At 38.1% G+C, this 19,662-nt stretch overlaps 3 protein-coding genes across 3 annotated transcripts in view; 2 read left to right on the top strand and 1 right to left on the bottom strand.

Annotated features, from left to right (window-relative positions):
* Window positions 1–2,231: 2,231 nt before the first annotated feature.
* On the top strand, window positions 2,232–3,485 carry LOC131683711 (protein OPI10 homolog). The gene is made up of 4 exons (XM_058965946.1): window positions 2,232–2,444; window positions 2,501–2,630; window positions 2,717–2,949; window positions 3,016–3,485. Exons 1-4 carry the CDS (start codon window positions 2,406–2,408, stop codon window positions 3,211–3,213), a joined length of 600 nt encoding a protein of 199 aa, XP_058821929.1. The 5' UTR covers window positions 2,232–2,405; the 3' UTR covers window positions 3,214–3,485.
* A 442-nt stretch (window positions 3,486–3,927) lies between these two features.
* LOC131683709 (acidic amino acid decarboxylase GADL1) lies at window positions 3,928–18,022 on the bottom strand. Its single transcript, XM_058965944.1, has 5 exons — window positions 17,711–18,022; window positions 17,210–17,397; window positions 16,929–17,151; window positions 4,223–4,969; window positions 3,928–4,165 (listed from the first exon to the last, which is right to left on the bottom strand). The coding sequence occupies exons 1-5, from the start codon at window positions 17,825–17,827 to the stop codon at window positions 3,983–3,985; spliced, it is 1,458 nt and encodes a 485-aa protein (XP_058821927.1). The 5' UTR covers window positions 17,828–18,022; the 3' UTR covers window positions 3,928–3,982.
* The window catches only part of LOC131683710 (uncharacterized), a 14,898-nt gene continuing 12,609 nt past the window's right edge, over window positions 17,374–19,662 (top strand). The window contains exon 1 of the mRNA XM_058965945.1: window positions 17,374–17,478. The gene's annotated coding sequence lies outside the window, so the exon portion shown is untranslated. The remainder of the gene's footprint in view (window positions 17,479–19,662) is intronic.

The raw sequence follows: 19,662 nt of genomic DNA, 5'->3' as shown, positions 1-19,662 counted from the left end.
ACGCTTACCACCCAACCATCGGCGCCGTCTCAACACGGTTAACAATCGTCGTTTTATGTTTGATATCACAATATGACAACACTTCCAAGCAGCCCTTTGGTACTTTTAGTTTCCAAGCCGAAGGTTTGCCTATGTCACTTTCGTCCAATCACGAGCTGGTTCAGAATTGGTTCAAAAACAGAAGACAGAGCTGGCGGATCCTATCCTAGATCCATACAAAGTGCGTCCCTGCCGCTTCAGAGTATAGACGACATTCATTGCGGTTTTGCGCTTGGCGTGTTCAGTGTAGGTCACGGCATCTCAGATGACATTTTCCTGCACACCATCAGCATTCGTAGATTAAATCGGAGATGCATTTTACACCACCACGACGAGCCAGACGCCGAATGGCAGATTTGGTGATTCCCTGGATTTTATCACGAAGAACCTTGCGATGACGCTTGGTACGGGAACGCAAACATGATACCGCTCATTGTACCGTCCGGACGAGCATGTTGCTCGTGTGGTAAGCGAGCACCCACTGATACAAAACAAGCTCGCGTGACCTGTATATATAACATTCCCGTATGTAATGAAACGCTTACATGCTCCTTTTTGACGACTCTGCGTGGGATATGCTGGCAAATTGCGCATTTTCCTCGCTGTTTCCGAAGGTTTTTCTGAAAATCCTTGTTTTGGTTTATTTATAGTAGTCGCACTAATTCCGAAATTTAATACGAAATACGTGCACAAATTTCCGATCAGATAGTGCAAAAATATTGCGATTTCGTCCAGTAGGACGGAAGATATTCGCATTTCAAACCTGGGAAAATTTCTCAACTGAAATTTTTGAAACGGGACCCCATATTGAAACGTTAGAAGTATTCTACTTCAAAAAAATGTCACTTTTACTGAGATCTCAGCTATTGAGATTTCGGCAAAAGATGCAAAAAAGCTGAGGTTCGGCAGAAAAAATTAAGTGTGTGGCCCGAGGGGAACGTCACTTCAGAATGATTGTTTTATTCCGTTCAGTTTTACACGAATTCGTACTTTTTCCGGTAATTTTAGAAAATTTTGACAATGTTCTAACAAATCGAGCATTGTTAAGAAAAATCGAAGAAATTACAAAAAATCTATCCAATCTCAAGCAAATTTTGCTCGAATTTCGACGATTTTGATGGAACTGGCAACTCTGTATACTCAATGTTTGAATCTTTCAACAATTCTGGCAACAAAATTTATGTTTTTGTTTTGATTTGGTCATGCAGTTATGCTGCTGGTAATGTTTTGTTTTGGTTTCATCGAGCACTGAAGCTGTCAAAACGTGAATTTCGAGCATTTCATTTTGTTTTTCATGACACATTTCAAATCATCTTCGGCCAATTGAAACTTTTTTTGGCAATGTTGAAAATGCGATTCCATTTCGAACTAACTAATGTTAATCTTTATCAATCCGTTCAGAAATATAAATTTTATGTTCATTTCATCAACAAATCAAGGAGTGTCGTTCCCCTCGGTGTGGCCCCATATAGTGGAGTGAGATATTTTCAATGTCAAAATTTTTTCAAGGAATTTGTTACGTAATAGAGGAGGGGGGATAGAGAAATTTGTGACAATTTGTTACATGGGGGGAGATGGGAGTCAATTTTGGCAATTTTTGCGTTGCGTAATTTATGCATGCCCGAATAGAAATGTACAGTAACAAAACCGTGATTTTCACTGTGACAGTACAGTATGTTTACAATAATTTACAGTAAGTTTTAGTGTTATGCTACAATACAAAAACAATAAACTTTAACGTTTTTATAGTAAATTTCAATGTAAAATAGACTTGTACAGTGAAAAAGGGGGGTGGTTATGTATCTTAACATTAAAAAAATCAGTTTTTCTCCATACATTTTTTTCTCGAAAACAGTAAAATTTAATGTGAATGCACTGTATCAGTTTTTTGCTGAACAGTGAAATTTATTGTTACATGAAATTTTGTTGTAAACCTACTGTGAGAACTTGGCATCAAACAATGTTGAAACAGTAATTACTATAATATTTATTATTTTATGATTGTTTGTAGGGTAAATGCTATTGTAAAATTCTATCCGGGTGGTTCCAAACCAATTTATTCGGTGGGAAGGTCGAGAAGATTTTTATGAGTGTTTATTGGCCCTTAAAAAAATGTAAGAATTAAAGAGAAATTGAGCTGGCAACGCTTCCCGTTTTTTAATATTGGGGCTAATTTCACTCACTGAAATGTCATTAGTTTATTTGTGTACATTTTTCTGAAGAGAAGCTTTTGAATTCTGAATTTTTCTTACTGAAACGTAATTGTTTCATTTAAAACTATTTCCACACAAGTTTTAAACCTTAGAGCTGCAGTTTCGGGGATAATCTTTTCAGTAGATTCAATTGATGTGTTAAAGTTTGCTACAATGTTGAACGCTTTAGGGGTTATCGTGTCGGGAAGACTGGTAAACTGTCTGAACATTGGAATATAATATTGTGATACATTATTGAGTATTTTTAGGTACAAACTGACTTTCAACAAGTATCAGATTCCAAATTTTTGATCAATATTCCGGAAGCTGATAATGTAAATCATGTGGTTGTTTTCTTAACGGGTACAATTCCTTTCCCCGAGGGAATGGCAGGTGCTGGTAAGTCAGGGTAGTCCTCTACCGTTAAAGGATCAATATTTTGTCAATATCAATGATGGGTTTTATGATAACATATATATTAATAGTGTATTTTAGCTGGCCTGACCCCAACGCACCCCCAATGTGGCAGTTATTAGGATTTCTATCAAACAGCAAACCATCAGCTATATATAAAATATCCCAGTTGAAAAAGCTAGACGAAATAGTTCCCAGCAGTCCAGTGAATGCATTTGGCGTAAATCTGCCCATATCCCATATAGCACAAATTGGTGTTTCCATTGAACCGGAAGCGTCACTAGTGCAGCAAACTCCAGCGACGGTAAGCATATTCCAGGTTGAAATGCCTATGTATGTTATAAAATTTATAAATAATCATTTTTTACAGGCCAGCACCGATACGTACTTCCAGTTTGGTCAAAAAATGATTGAAAACTTTTTTAATTTTGTCAGTAGCTTTTCCGTGACTCAGGCGCAAATGGTCCCGAATCCAAATGAAACTTTTGTACCGTTGTCAACGGTTCAAACATGGTTTACCAATTTCCAACGGCGGTTGCAGCAAAATCCTAACTTTTGGAAAAGCTAAATAAAGCCGGACTCTGCTAGTCAAATCGTACAAATACGGCTAACACATCGAGGACAGGATGCGAAAAACGAATTTTCAAGGATTATGCACGCTAGAAAGCAATAGCGAATCAGATCGCCAATGTGCGTTGGTCGAATCGATTCAGTTCTTTTGTTTTCACGTTACATCATATTAAGCAATGAAATTAGCGTTTGTGAGCATTTCATTCGGTTTGGCTAATGAGAGATATACTTTAAATACAACTTTTTGTTTCGTTTCTTTTGCACTTATTACTTTTTGAGATTTTGATTTTTCATCTTGAAATCCGAACAAACAAACAATTACTAGAGGGAGCGAACTGTACTTACCGTACTCACTGATTGAAACATATGGTCTCGCTCTAACACATTTAAATTCATTACTTTGGCTGTGTAACCGGGGCAATAAATATCAAACTAATTCCACGAACAATCTCGACAATTTTTACTCGAGAGCAATTTTTTAAAAGCTCTAGTGCTAAAAAATTCTACAAACATGACTAGTGCGTAAAAGCCTTGGTAAAAACCAACTGTCAAATTCTCTTTGAAAGTGAATTCTGGACAAACCATTATTTGACAATAACCGCCGTCAGTAGTACATAGCGGTGTTTCCGAAATTTCCAGATGGTAATGTGGTGAGGTTTAGCATATCTTCGTTGAAGAAGCAGAAAACTTTTTTAAGAAATATTGACGTTTTTATTAGTCTATTTTCGTTCCACATTATGAACGATTTATGAGAAAATTACACCTTTTCAAATCATTTCACCAACTGTGGCAATTTCATTAATGACGAACTGCATCGATTCGTATGTTGGTTTCGGATGACAGGTTACGACCATGCGGAAAAAGTTCCCAATCTTTTTATTGGGCAGTGGGACAAATCCAATAAGCACCGATCCCCGTTTAACCATTTTCTCTTTAATTAGTGCAGTAATCTGTGGAAGAAAAATCTCGTTAAATATTTTCGCTTTCTGCATACATCATTAAGTTACTTCATAGATCCGACTCCACCAGGAAGCATCCTGTTGACACTCCGCAACTCGCATGTTCGACGGTATGTACCAAAAACTGACGTTGGTGTACTGATGATCGTCTATGACCAATCGGAACCCCTGTTTTGATTTGATCTGTTCCGTGAAAAAATGTGCACAATCGAAGGCATTATCCACCGACTCAGATAGGCCAATGGTCCCGCGAGCTTTGAACATGAGCCATATCTTGAATGCATCCACTTTCCTGCCACATTGGACACTCTTATCTCCGGTATCATACGACACGTCGTAGAATTTATCTTGCTGAAATAGGTAGGCTGCATTGGCCGAGTTGCATTGATGCAGTAACCCTTTGTGCTTGAGCAGAAATATTGAACATTGCAGTGGAGCTCCCAGTGTTTTGTGAGGATTCCAGGCAATTGAATCGGCTCGTTCAACACCAGCCAGTAAATGGGAGTGTTTGGGCGACAGAATTGCAGTGCCTCCCAGGCAGCAATCGACGTGCATCCAGAGTTTGTATTTTTGGCAGATGTCCGCTACGGCGTGGAATGGGTCGAACGCTCCTAGTACAGTTGTTCCTCCAGTTGTGTTCACAAAGAATGGTTTGCGACCAGAACGCAAGACGGATTGAATGGATTTGTCTAGCTCATCGGGAATCATTCTTCCCCGAGCATCTGTTTGCACGAGAACTAGATTGTCTATTCCTATGCCAAGCCAGTGAACGGCTTTTTTAATACTGTAATGAGCCTGAAAGAATTAAAATAATGCATTATTTTATGCGTACGAAGAAAAATGGAAGATTTTGAATAACCATTTAAACGACGTATACCTATTCAAAATCTGTTGAGTGAGGGAGTTCAACTTCTCTCAAACACACTGATTATTCAAAAATCTACCTGCTGTAGTATCATCGATTTGTGCAGGATAACTTTTATGTTCTGTAGTTGGCTACACCCAAGCAAATCCTCGGGAGTGTAAATGCATCTGTTTTTACGCTCCCGAGCTGTGAGCAAGAAGTGCTCAACTAAACTCATACTTGTACAATATAATATTAGACTCCATAGATACACATGTTTGGCTACATAGATAACTAGAATCAGCCCCGTGACCAGCATTTTGTTTCAAGATGGGTGTTAAAAAATGATTGTACAAATCTTTTCTGAATGAAGTTTTGAAAAGTTTCTAATGAAAACAATTGCAAATCTAAGACAATCGAATGAGTAGAAAAATGTCCAAATAATCCAACAAAGAGAATGTCTAAATTTGCACTAAAGCTTCTGATTTAGCAAGCGATTTGTAGATGCGCAAAAACGGCTCAACTTCAATTTTCTTGATCTGGCACCTCCAACTATTACCAGTTCTATGGCACCAACATTTTTTGATATATTCTAATTAAGGTGGGGGGAGCGGTTGGCGTCTGGTGTAAAGTGCTCAAACCGAAAGTTGTTTTGTTTTACGATTTCGAAGGCAAGGCAACAATAGGTTTGTTCCAGTACACGGAAGTCACTCCGGAGTAAACAGGAGCAAAAAATCTTTGCTCCTTTTTACTCCGGTTTGCTACCAGAAGAAGAAAAAAGAGAAGAAGAGAGTACAGGAACGATTTTCTCCGGAGTACTTCCAGTTTCTCCTGGTACTGGAACAGACCTAATGGATCTTTAGTGGACACTATGTGCGGTTTTGCTCTTGGTTGTGTTCAACCGAGGCAAGAAAACCAAACCGATATTTTGTATACATTGTATTTTTTTGTTTTTATTTACAAGACTTTAACCCATTATGTCCTAGCGTATGAAATTTCATACGCAAAAACAACACATTTCTGGATCATACTTGTTATACAATAAAGCCGTTTTCAAACTTCTGGTCTTCTGTGAATGTTAACTAATACCCTATAGTTTATAATGTGTATGCTCAATAATCATTTTTTATTAAATTCCATTGTGTTTTCGAATGTCAAAGTTGGATAAAATTCAAACCAAAATGTGAACAATACATATTATTAATTTTCTCTTCTAAATCACTAGTTCTTGTTTCGGATTGTGAACGAATGGCCATAAGAGATGTGAAAGATGTGGCTCAGTGCGAAAAAATGGGAGAAATTGGTGAAACAATTTCAAATATTCTGCTGGTAGTTCAACGTATGAAATTTCATACGCTAGGCTGAACCGATATCTTTTTTCCCAAGGCAAAATTATTTCCTCTTTAGGATTAGGAGGAGATTTACAATTTTCTCGCTGATTTTAAAGTTGAATCAGTACATTTAAGGCTAACAAATGCTTAATACGTAGCAAATCATACCTGGTTTTACCCGGAATATTTTTTATGTAAATTCTCGTAAGAAAATGTTCTTTTTCTTAAAATAATTACTAAGTTTGAGGGAAAGATGGTTTGATGCAACGAACCAATCATGAGACGAAACGGCACGAGAGATGAGAGTAGTGTTAAAATCATTCAAAAAAGCTGCTAAATGAATGATCTCGCAAGGTTGAAGATATTATTCGATTTTATGCTGAGTATAAAGATTTTAGCCGAATTTTCTCTGTAATGATTTTTTGATACCCTATCAGCCCAGCGTATGAAATTTCATACGTTAGTTTTTTTCGCAACGAAACGGTCCAAAGTGGTTATTTTATTTTTCCCATACTTAATTCGGCATAATATGAGAGCTCACGAAGTATTTTATAAATTACCAAAAGTTTTAACATAGCTGGGTTATAATGGGTTAAATAGTTTCATTCGTCACGTATTTCGTTTACATTGTACCCCGGTTTGGTTTTTGTTTTCGTTTACCGGTGAACGAGGAAATGGAATGACTTGTTGGTCGTGTGTGAAGTTAAAAACTCTTCCGTAAATTGCTGTAGTTTCGGAACGTTTTTTCGCGTTTATTCGTTCGTTGAAAGAACGTACCAAAGGATAATCGGATAGTCGGACATTATAAAATACGCCGGAGGAAATCCAGAAAAGCGTTTCCCGGATATTTTTCTTCCCCGCAGAAGCATCGTCAGGAGCGAAAACAAGCGGGGCGAACGAATATACCTCCGCGTCCGCCGCTCAGCACACGAGTGTGAGGCAGGGGTGCCAACCTTCCAGATTTATCTGGATTCATCAAGATTTTCAAGCCTCGTCCAGACATCAAGATTTATGTTTGTCTGATCCAGATTTCAGGGAATTTGTCCAGATTTATCCAGATAATTTGAAAAATAACAAAATAAGTTTCATAAACCACTTTTTGAGAAAGCTGGAAACACAACATACCACCGTTTTTCCGTGAAAGTCATCAAATATTTTGCGGAGTTATATCATCTAGAAGTTCCAGCAGTCCAAGATTCTGGAAACTCTGAGATTCAAATTTATGGCGATTTCGCTTGAACCTGAAACTGAGTCAGGTTCTAACCCCAACCGCTGTCAGTTCATACATTTTGACAGCAGTTGGGGTTAGGAACTGACTCAGTTTCGCCTCAAACGAAAACCACATTAATCAATGTGCTCTGTGCTGAAAATTGCAGCATTGGACATTTCCAGATTAGCAGACCAATCACCAAATTCTTAGTAAGCCGATATATTTACTAATATACAAACATGTTTCATTAGTAAAACGTAACAAATATAGCCCATCGGTGAGGAATGCACCTTTTCCTAACGAATTTGGGTCATCCAGACAATTCCAGACTTTTTTAAAAAATATTTCAGATTTTTTGGAAAAACACTTGGCATCCCTGGTGTGAGGAGAACCAAGCTATTGCGAAAGTGAGACGGAAAAACCCACTGAAAAGTGCGTATGCCCATTATAGTTACTACATTCTATAGTTAGGCGGAGACAAAAGCTGGTAAACTGGCAACTGTGTTCTCAGAAATAAAATTCTGGCACCCCGTGCAATTGTTCAAACTTTACAAAAACGCTCCTTATTACAATACTGAAACGAACTATTTAATCAATTGATAACGTAAACTTTGCAGCAATGAAGTGCTTTTTTAAAAACTGCGCGAACAGTTCTCGATGTCAGATAAAAAATGTGGCTTATTTTCGTTTCCCGAAGCAGGAAAACTTATGGCGATTTCGCTTCAACCTGAAACTGAGTCAGGTTCTAACCCCAACCGCTACATTTTGACAGCAGTTGGGGTTAGGAACTGACTCAGTTTCGCCTCAAACAAAAACCTCATTAAGGAAAGAGTGGCTTGATTTTTGTCAACTTGCAATCGATTTCGTTGTTCCGGAAAAGGCTAGATTATGCAGTGTATGTTATTGCTTTTATTGCTTGAGAAGTTATATTATCCATTTTTAACAGCTCCACTTTGATGAAAAAAGTTTATATTTGTCTCCAAGCGGTAAAAATTTGAAAACCAGTCATGCAGTTCCGGTTTCTTCGAGATGTTCCGCAACTGCATCTGGCATCGGCAGATTTTCGAAAAGATGAACACTGTGCTCCCGTTATTTCCGGAAACGATCAAAGCATTACAATTCAGCACCAAATAGGTTTGCGAAAAACCGAGCAGGCCCTACAGTACATTCACATGGAGTTTTTGGATGAAGCATTTCTCCATCCTGAAGGACTGGGCGGTATTGAGCTTGGCAAACAGTTGGTGTTAGTAGAGAGCTGTGAACAATGCAGTGGAACGTTAAAGTGAGCGGGTTATTTTCTATATTTTTTAAATTGACATAAAATATTTCAGCAACCTTCAGGAAGAGAACAAGGCAGTAAAAAGAAAATTGGAGGATGTGCAGGCAAAAATGATCACCGACCAATTCCGTTTAATGATCGAAAATTTGAAAAAAAAATAAAGAGTGGTCAGAAGGTCTTCAATGTAAATTTTCGTGTGGATCGACAGCATATGAAATCGAACGAAAGAAGCGGTTTCTGCCTAGTAGTCGAACATTAAGAGAGCGACTTCAGTCACTTCATTTCGAAAGCGGCATATTGGATGAAGTTTTCAATCTTCTGCTCCACAAAGTAAGCTGCGTTAGTGAATCCGACAGAAATTGTGTTCTGATTTTCGACGAGATGGCCATTCAACCCGGATTAAATTATTGTAATAATTTGAAAAGATTCGTAGGTTATAACACCCTTCCAAATCACTTCAGGCTTAGCAAACCATGTCCTAGTTTTTATGCTGGCTGGGCTCAAAGCAAGGTGGAAACAAATCGTTGCTTATTTTTCACGGGTGATAAAGTCGAACATGGATGTTTAAAATAGATTTTGTTCGACGTGATCCGAAAAACTAGCCATACATTTTAAAATACTAGTTATTTGGAACAGTAGGATCACAGTTCATCTAAAAAAAAATTAAAACTATTAATAATAACTTGGTGATATAGTTACACACTCCAACATTAAAAGACAAAAGCAAAGCTCTTGTTTATTTTGATAAATTTCGTAGATGATTTGCCAACGACGCTGTGCTCGCCCCCAAATCAATTTTTGCTTTTGATCAATTCTCACTAAGCTAATTTATAATCTACTTTTTCTATTCATTAACTCAGGTAACAACAAAAGATTTTGGAATTACTGCGGTGTTATGCATACACGAAATAAAGTTCTTTGTAATAGACCCATAATTCATCCAGTAGATTCATCCCGTATACTGGAAATAATGCCAGATAGTGTACATGTATTCAAAAGCATGATCCAAGGCTGGATTGCGAACCGCACCATTAAGATAGACATGCGAATTGTGGAAGCGAGGGGTTTAAGCACGCCTATGGCCGATATTTTCCATTTAAGAGAGCTGGTTTTGTATCAACAGGGCTGCGATATCCGTATGGCATGCGGATTAAAACTCGAAGATGTGGACTTCTCAAAAAGTACCTCAAATTTTGAGAAAATGAAAGTTAAAAACTCCACGAAGTACGTGAGTCATGGAATTGCAGCTGCACTACGATTGTTCAGTGATGAAACTGGGAGGAAAGATGTAATGACAACAGCTTTTTTGATAGATCAAATAGCTTACTGGTTCTCACACATCACCACTCGTTCAATTCAGCTAGCGTTTAGCAAAAGAAATGGAAATTCTTATGCCACTTTGGTTTCATCATTGAATACGTTTCGGTCCATCATCTATAGCTATAAAGTTGGGTCCGAGAGGAGATGTAAACCATGGCAATCCGCAGTAGTAATTGTGACCGACAGCATGCTCAGGCTCCAAGAAAAGTTTTTGCGTGACGAAGGATTCGATTTTTTTCTTGGTGGAAGATTGACACAAGACTCGTTGGAAAATATTTTCTCTCAACTCAGAAGTCGGCAAAGTCGGCCAAATGCACTGCAGATTAAGAACAACCTTAAGCTACTCACGGTTTCACAATATCTTAACGATATTGCTGCAACCTCTTACGAATGGGACGAAAGCGATTGGTTACTCGATTTTCCCAAACAACTAGCAACCAAACGCACACAAGAAAAAAAATCGAGTAATGTCTGTATTGAATCTCCAAATATTTGCGAAAAGTGCCATCTGATGACGAGGAAATGATCGAGAAATGTAGTGCATTATGTAGTAGATCATCTGAACAGAACGTCCTATACTATCTGTCGGGTATGATTATGCGTCAGATATCGCTTCGATCTCAAGTTTGCAATTACTGTAATGCTGTACTTCAACTGAGATTCCTATGGATGATGTTACATTTTTACTAAACTGAAAGATTACACAGACAATGCATTGACATACGTCAACATAAATACCTTTAATTGTTTTATGGAATTGGAGGAAGTGTTCAAAAAAAATATCGACCATCTTCGACTTGTGAATACTAATTTGGACAAAAACTTATTCAGACTTATGTCAAATATACCTGCAGCCCACATGCCAAATTGCCATCAAATCCGTGAAAAAATAATTAAAAAATACATAGTCTTCCGTTTACGAATCAGCCGAGTCACTGTTCCTCGCGAAAAACGTCAGGATAGTAAGTCGATGGCAATATAAAAATGTTTTATTCTCTTTTTAATGTAATTTGCTTTTTTGTCATCATATTAAACCGCAATTTAAACTAAACTACATGTTACACTTCAAGCCAGAAAACATTTTATCAAAAATTTGCAGAAACAATAAATTAGTGTTTTTATTATCACCACGATTTCAATACCTCCTTCGTATATTTTCAAAAACATAACATTTTGTGACGTCATGCTCGATTGGCTCCGGCATTTGACATGTTCAATTGGTCATTGCACAGTGACGTCATGTACTAAATGTGACAGGTGGTGGTCCTGTTGATTACATCTTGAACTTAGAGATTATTCATATTCTCAAAAAGATATATTGGGAATCATGTTTTTGGAAGTATAAATGTTTTATAGAACGTCATACAATTAAATTGTCCGATTCCCTACTGTAGGAAAATGTATATGCTAGATCAAATAAGTGAACTAATTATTTGTTTATCAATTACTTCTAGTGTTCTCTGAATCGGTAAGTAGTTTTGCGGTAAAATTTCTTGGGAATTAATTATTAGCACTAAGCTTATTTTAATGAATTCCACATTTGCTAACCCATTATATCCTAGCGTATGAAATTTCATACGCTAGCATATAATTTCCATCGTTTAACGCGTATTTACTGCAGAATATTGGCATCTAACTGTTTTATTATTGCACTAATGGGATCATTGCACCTCATTTTTCATTGTGAAACAAGACAACTGCCATTTTTTATGATTTTGTTAACATTTTTGAACCGTGTATAGTTGGGGTAAATGGCGGCTGAAAAGTACGCAATACATTTAATTGAATTTTATTGTTGGAATTCGTGCTAATAATTCCATTATGTTACAAAACGTTCCTACAGGTGTAAAAGAAGTGTTGTCTATCAGAAAATCCGAAGAAATATGTCAAACAACTTAAAATTTGTTGTTTTTATTTAAGCGTACGAAATTTTTTGCACGAGTTCACCGGATTGGAATAGGAAAATAATTGCGTTTCTCTCGAAACCACATCTTCAGGGCTAGTTTCATGGATGCCTAAGCGGCTGCTCAAGCGTTCCCTTTTTTCGTTTAAAAGCTCGTTGGTTTGTCTGGTGTTTAAGGTTCAAGTTACCTTTTTTGAGCATGTGTTAGATTTGAACGCTGGGTGGTGTGGGTGGTGGGGGTTGTGTTCGGCTTTGCCGCCGGATTGTCTATTTGAACCTTTTCGGGACTCTGGAGGAGGAGTATCGGCCGGTTTGTTGGATCGCGGCGATTCGAGTCATGCGGGATGACTGCTGGAGTGACTATCGGTTTCGCTGGGTGGTGTTTTTGAGGGGGTGGCTGTGATTTTTTGTCACACTACCACACCGTGCTGGGGTACGCAACACAACTTCGCAATGAAGAAACCGCGGCCACTTTTTCAGAGGCACCATTTGGCTAAGCCGGTGATTTTTCCAGCAGGTATATTGCATAGGTTGAGTCGTGGTGGTCTGGTGGATTGGCTGGTGTTCTTCTTTTGGAGTTTTGGGGGGGGGGGGTTTGGGTGGATAGTCTGGTGGCGGAGCTGAGCACGATTTTTCTCACGCACACTACCAAGCCTTGAAGTAACTTGAGCCTTAACCCATCTTTTTGGAAGGTTTTGGTTGTAAGTGTTTTTAGGTGCGGTTGAGAACGATTTTTCGAAGAAGGAAGGTTATTTTGCTCTTGTTTATAATAAATATAATAAATAATTGGATTGTTCATTTTCGGTGAACGTGCGAGCGCCGGTTCATGGTGCCGCGTTGCATATATTTGTGCATTGGCAACTTTCCGGCTCTTTTAAGAAGTGGAAAACGCGATTTCGCGTACAACTGGGGGTTGTTATTCGGGACCGAGGTGTTTTTTTTTAGTTTGTAAGGAGGCCTTAGTACGTTTTGCCTTCCCGTTTCAGAGAAAAATTTGTTTTTTTTTAATATGTCGGGGAGGGTGGAGTATATTCCCTTAAGCTTAAAAGAAATTCCATACTCCATATCCCCATGCAGAACTGTAATTCTTTCAACTATCTCATGTTTTACACTTATCTAGTACATACTTAGTATAACCAGTAGTTAAATCGTTCACGTACCGTTACACAATTAATAGCTCTTCAGGATCGGGCATAGATAGAGGACCTTAATTCTGTATAGCGCTGGGGCGATGGCCCCTCAGCTGGCGCTGTTAAACGCGTATGGGTATATATGTATATGTGCACATAGGTGTATGTACACATGTATACATGTATACATGCGTCTTTTCATTTGTATGTATGCAGGCATGCATACATGTGTGCAGGTGTGTATATATGTGCATACACTGGATATTTGAAAGTAGATCGCGATCGGTGGTCCGGCGAAACTTTGCCTTAGAGGTTGGAGATAGGTGCAGCCCGCGGTGGATATGACTCGATATGAGGAAAGACTAAGTTGTGGCTTTATTTGAAAGTGCCTATTAAAAATACTCTTGACTTATGTTTCTACTACTCAATTCTCAAACGAATATTAATATCAGACTAGCTCGCGCTTTTAGCAATACTCCTACGGCCGGCTGTTTGGAGTTCAAATTGCTGTAGTTTAGGGAAAAACTAAATCACTCTCGATGGCCGGCTATCCAGAGTTTAAATACAAGAAAAATCATAACTAAATATCTATTTGCTTTGAGTATACGTGTACTCGGAGATTAACCATCCCACCGCATAAAACATTCATTTTGTGGTCGCATTGCCTGCTTGTGGCGAATCCTAGACCTATACCTGTCCTTCAATCCAACTCCGTAATACCTATGGAAGCGTCGCTGAGTCGGGGGCCTTCCTTAAGTAGGTATTACATCAACATTTCCTACCCTATCCTAAGTATCGGTGAAGATGGTCGTGGCCGGCAATAACGATTCTCATGCTATTGGTTTACTGAACTCATAAGAGATAAAGTTCATTTCCGATCATTTATCTCACAAGCAAGATGAGTTGAGCTATCTATAGGCAACATGATAATCGTTAGTATGCAATCTACGAATAGCACCGTGCTTCGCAACGCAACGCAACGCAAGCGTACGAAATTTTTTGCACGAGATATTTTCATTCTCAAAACCAATTTAAGCGGTGATTTTATTTTTCCCATAATCTTTGATACATTTTTTGGTGGAATTGAAAATATCACTGCATTTGACTCACTTTTTGAAACCCCTGGGTTATAATGGGTTAAGCCCAAACTGTAAACAAAAGGACCAGCACCTGTCAAATTTGTGAGGTTAAAGCATTTCATACAATGGTCAATTGGCTCCGCTCAGTGTCTCCGCCTAACTATGAATGTAGTAACTATACTCTTGAGTGCTTACTAGAGGTGTATTCTAGGGTGTGCATGGGAATCGCGGCGGAGTGTGAGCGCCGGGAGTGAGGGATGTGTGGGCTTTGTATGTTTTTGTTTCTCCGTGCACACTGAGATACAGAAAATTTCTTTTATGTGGTTTTTGTTTGAGGCGAAACTGAGTCAGTTCCTAACCCCAACTGCTGTCAAAATGTATGAACTGACAGCGGTTGGGGTTAGAACCTGACTCAGTTTCAGGTTCAAGCGAAATCGCCATTAATATTTAATATTTAGAGTTTGTGTGTTTTCTATTTCACCTTACACGATCACTAAAAGTGACATTACTGCTCAGTAGTGACATTACTAGCGCCTCTTGTAAGGGGTCTTTATGGACCGAGTATGTCCAATGCGTGCGGTTAGCAGCGCGTTTTTCCTGAGTGGGTAGTAAGATTCGGAGTAATTTCTACTCGTATTGATGAAAGTTTAGACATGGCGTGTGTAACTGAAAATGAAAACTCCATCATAATAGCTTGTATTCATTTGGAAACACCCTTTGTTAACGGACTGTATGACCGACGGCTTAATGAAAATGTGTTTATTGATAACTGATGCTACATAGAACATTTGTACAGACTAGAGTCTGTGGTATTATAGAGTCCCGTACAGAGAAATGCGCAACACTGCCTAAAATGATGCCCTTTAGGCAGCAATTTAGGATTACCAGGAGTTGCACATTGAAAGATGTTTCGCTACTTCCAAGCATAATTATCTACTGATTCCCTGTGAAACTCCAGCTAGTCCAGATCGAGTTATGAGTGATGGATGGGGTAGTGATTTGACGGGGGTGCAATGAGGGGTGATTTAAGGGGAATTTAAAGTGGTGATGATCAGTGTGGTAGAGGAGGGTATAACTCCTCTCCGCACACCCCTAGCTACACCCCTGTTAAAATCCAGAAAACCTTGTCAGTCGAAAAAAAAAATTGACCGGGATTAGGTTGACGTTTGAATATCCTTTCTATAGGAGAAAGGCAAAAACGCTCGAAATTCCTAAAGCCCCCCTTAATTCACTTGTTGTTAAGGGGTTACACCACTTTATAATTTTAAAGAATCTATTTTCCATTTATTAGTCTAAAATGTGCTTCAGGGTGTTAAAATTGATGTACCAAAACATAGAAGACGAAAACAATACATAAATGTAGATTTTTTCAATACTGCTGCAACGCCTCTCATGCATACACATTAGGGTGGCACGAGGATGTATGAAAAAAATTGAATACCGCAGAACTAAGTCAGAAAAATTCGTAATTCTTCAACGAACTCCTATGCTAAATCTGAATCAAATCTGTTGGAGCATATTTTAGCACAAATGATTCTAAGTTTGTATGCAGTTTACTATGAGAAAATAATACATTTTCATAAAATTCATAAATATACCGCCTGGTGCCCCTGAAAAATATACTGTATGCCACATTCTATAGATTCAGTCAAGTGGAACAACTTCTTTTAGAGATAGATCATAGCTATGACAACTGGTTCAAGAGTACTGAAAACTTTAACCGCGTTTTTCTCGAAACCACTTTTTTAAGCTGGCCGGAATGAACAAATGATTTTTGATCGCTTTGAAATTTTCAAAGTATATTCAAAATTGATTTCTTTGGCGATTTTATTTTTTCATTGCATATATTTTTTTTAACAATTTTGTGTCGATTTTTGACTTTTTCGGCGTTTTTTCACTCAAAAGTGCGCCATTTCGCGTAAAATCAAAATCTCGAAAAAAAAATCCTACGTACGTCACTTGCTATTTACATAAGGAATCAGAAAAATTTGAGTTTTTGGCTCTAGGTCAAAAATAAAAGCATGTAGATTTCCGGCCGTACAATCGTTCCAAAAAATCACGTTTGGGGGAAAATGCTGCACAGTCAGCCGCCATCTTATGATGAAATTGCTCGAAAAAATTATTTTGTGTGATTCAATACGTATATTTTAAATCCCATTTTACAAGAGCACGATTCACCCCCCACGTCAAGCAAAATTTTCGAAAAACGGCTATTTTCTCGTGCTCTACAGTGGTGTAACCCATTAACTTATTGTTTTTCAGTATTGGTTTGGTCTCTAAGAGACCATCCAAAAATTATATCATGCTTTTAGGAAGGAAGGGATATGACAAATTGTGACATTTACTGACAAGCTAGTAGTCCCCTAACGCGACATTTTGGCTATTCAGAGTGAAATAACTTTCCTTTTTCTTGGAATACTAAAAAAATAGAAAATAAAAAGAAAAAGCATTCTATCTAATTACACCAGATAGAATTAAAATGAAAACTTTCCCTTTTTATTTTTTTATTTTGAAAGTGAATAACTAGACAGTTCAAAACACTGTGAACACATAACATCAGTGGAATTTTAAGGCTTGCCATGGGGTTTTTGAGCGAACATCAATGGCGTACAAACGTTGTTCCCTAACGGAGATTCAATGTGGTTTATGTGTACTTACTTCTTCAGAAGAGAAAGCCACTAGCACGGGTTGGTTGGCAAGCCCAGTACGCTTAACATCCGGCAATGCATTGAATCTGGCAGCGACCATGGCGTACATGTTGGATAGCGATCCTCCTGGCGATAATACTCCATCCCCGTCCTTGAAACCAAACAATTGAAGACATTTTCCAATCAGAGCATCCTCAATCAGCGTAAAAACGGGACCAACTTCGAAAGTGTATCTGGAATGACAATTTCACAATTAATGATGATCGATTGACTACCGTGGCAATAACTCACTGGCTTGTGTTCAATGCGTCGGTAATCCAACTGCCGACCAAACCATACGGGTCAACACCAGCAAAAAGTTGATTGTGGAAATTTTTATGACCAGTCTTAACTGAAAAGTGCAGTATATCCTTAATCAATCGCTCGATTTCAGACTGTTCGCGTGGTTCCGGATTGTCTATTGTAAAGTCAATTAAATTCTAATGAAAAGAAGAAAAGGAAGATCAGTGAATATTAATAACTTTTATTATTTAAAATTTACTACATTTGAGTGACACCGGGTTCGTACGCAACCGAAAACGTGATTGAGAGTAGATAAACGATTAGTGCGCAGTGCGCATGATCAGGTAGAGCAAGTTGAATTCGCGCTCGCGTTTGAAAAGAAAACACAAAACTCTTAACACGAGAGGATAAAAAAAGATAAAAAACAAACTCCGATATCAGTCACTTTCAAAATAACAAACAAAATTCGTGTGAATTATTTTCTTCGATAGAATACAAACATTAACCTACCTTGAGGTCATCCGGATATTCGAACCGGACTACAGGTTCCTCGTCACATGTCCGAATGAAATGATGTTCTTCCAGCAACTTTGGCACTCGTGATAAAAGGTCCCATTCGTCACTCATCCTATCTTGAAACGCCAGAAGCAAGATCGGTCTGGAGTTAATTTCTTGTAGATTTATTCTAATGGAACCAAAAACGCACTGAATAGCCCTTTGACTGGTCCAGTTACCAGTTTTGGCCCAATCGAGAACGAACCGTGTTTGTAAAAGCACAATAACTAACGGGACTAGCTTTGGAATTGAGCGCAACCGGCTTCGTTCATATCGGAATTGTGACTGACCGAACAAACAGTGCGCGTTGCTCAGAATAAAATAACGAGAGAAGTCATGAATATCAATATGTACTGTAATGCAGGGCAGTAAGCTCCGGTACAGGGCAATGTGAGATTATTTGTCAAATATAATAGATACATATGCATATAGTTCACAATTAAATAGCATAACAGCTATTTGATTGTTTTAAATGGAAAATATGCATTGTTCTAAAAATTTTAGTACTAAGAGATTTATTCCTGAATACGTTTATACTATTCTACTCTATATCCATACAATCAATTCACCGAACTTTTTTTGCATGAATATCATTTATCTAAATGAACTGATACCCTTATTTTTTATTTTTTTTCATAACAAAACTTATTTTGAACTTTCAACTAAGCTAATGAGGTTTGAAAATCAAGTCATCACTCATGATTATCCATTTTGAACCAGGAGTGACGAAGATGGTGTGTGACCCACAGTTTGATGAAAATGGTTGTAACAAGGGTAACAAGGGTAGGTAATGACGTTCAATCGTGTATCTGACATAAATATGCAGGTACAAATTCGTAACTGTGCTGCGATCACGCGTGATTTCAATCGATTGGCCACGTAAATTGATACCGATTCAAACAATCTAACAGTGAAATGGACCATCCCTCATTCGTTTTATTTGTTTTTCATAATATTAACTATTATTTTTTTAATTTTTTCCTTATATGAGGAAGGTATAGAAAACCTCAAACGTTGAAGAATTTTTCAGGGACCCGGAGGGCTGAGTCTTGTGTCGACTCGACTCAACACAATGTCTGTTATCGAGAAGGAATCGTTGTAGTGTCGGATTCTTACTGTGGTGGTTTGTAGTAAGCCTACCTAAATCTCTTGTTCCTTCCAATCCTTATCCTTCCGGGGCTACCGTTAGGTATTACTTCAGGAGGGTTTGTGCTTTTGCTCTTTTTATTTTGTTTTAATCGTTCGCGTTTTTTTCCATTGATGCTATTTCTTGCTTGCTACCCAACCTTCGTGGTATAACTGACCTGCTCAGGTCAGCTGCAAATATCGTCGTACTGATGTCGTTTTCGATTGAGAACCTAGAAACTAACCCAGGTTAGTTGCTTCAAACGAACGTTTTTAATGAAACTGAGTTGGGTTCTAGCCAAACAGCGGTGGTGTGAGCGAACCCGAAATATATTTCAGGTTGGAACCCAACCCGGTTTTCAGTTCAGTGGCGCATAACCTAGGTTGGAAACTGGCTTCAAACAAACGGTTTGACAGCAGTTAGGTCCGAAACTGAGTTAGTTTCTGCTTCAAGTGAAAACGACATGAGACACGAACCGATTCAGAGATTGGCGAACATAACTACTTACGTCTCTTTGCAACCATTTTTGAAGAGTTTCTTATCTTTCTTGGCAATATTCGTTCGTATTTATTATTTACCATTCGCGATGAAATCTGGGCATTTAAAAACGCATGGATCTCTTGAAATATTCAACAAAACCTTTTTTAATCCGCTTAGTGGTGTAATTTTGCCTTTCTCATTTATTAACATTAGTTTTCGATGATTTGCTACATACAATATAAATAATTGTTATTACATTGGTGACATAATTGGAACGTCCCGGGTAAATAAGAACCATAGA

This window comes from Topomyia yanbarensis, chromosome 2, assembly GCF_030247195.1.
Source record: "Topomyia yanbarensis strain Yona2022 chromosome 2, ASM3024719v1, whole genome shotgun sequence".
NCBI classification, from domain to species: domain Eukaryota; kingdom Metazoa; phylum Arthropoda; class Insecta; order Diptera; family Culicidae; genus Topomyia; species Topomyia yanbarensis.
The sequence above is the reverse complement of the archived record's forward strand: the minus strand, read 5'-3'. Positions and strand labels throughout refer to the sequence as shown.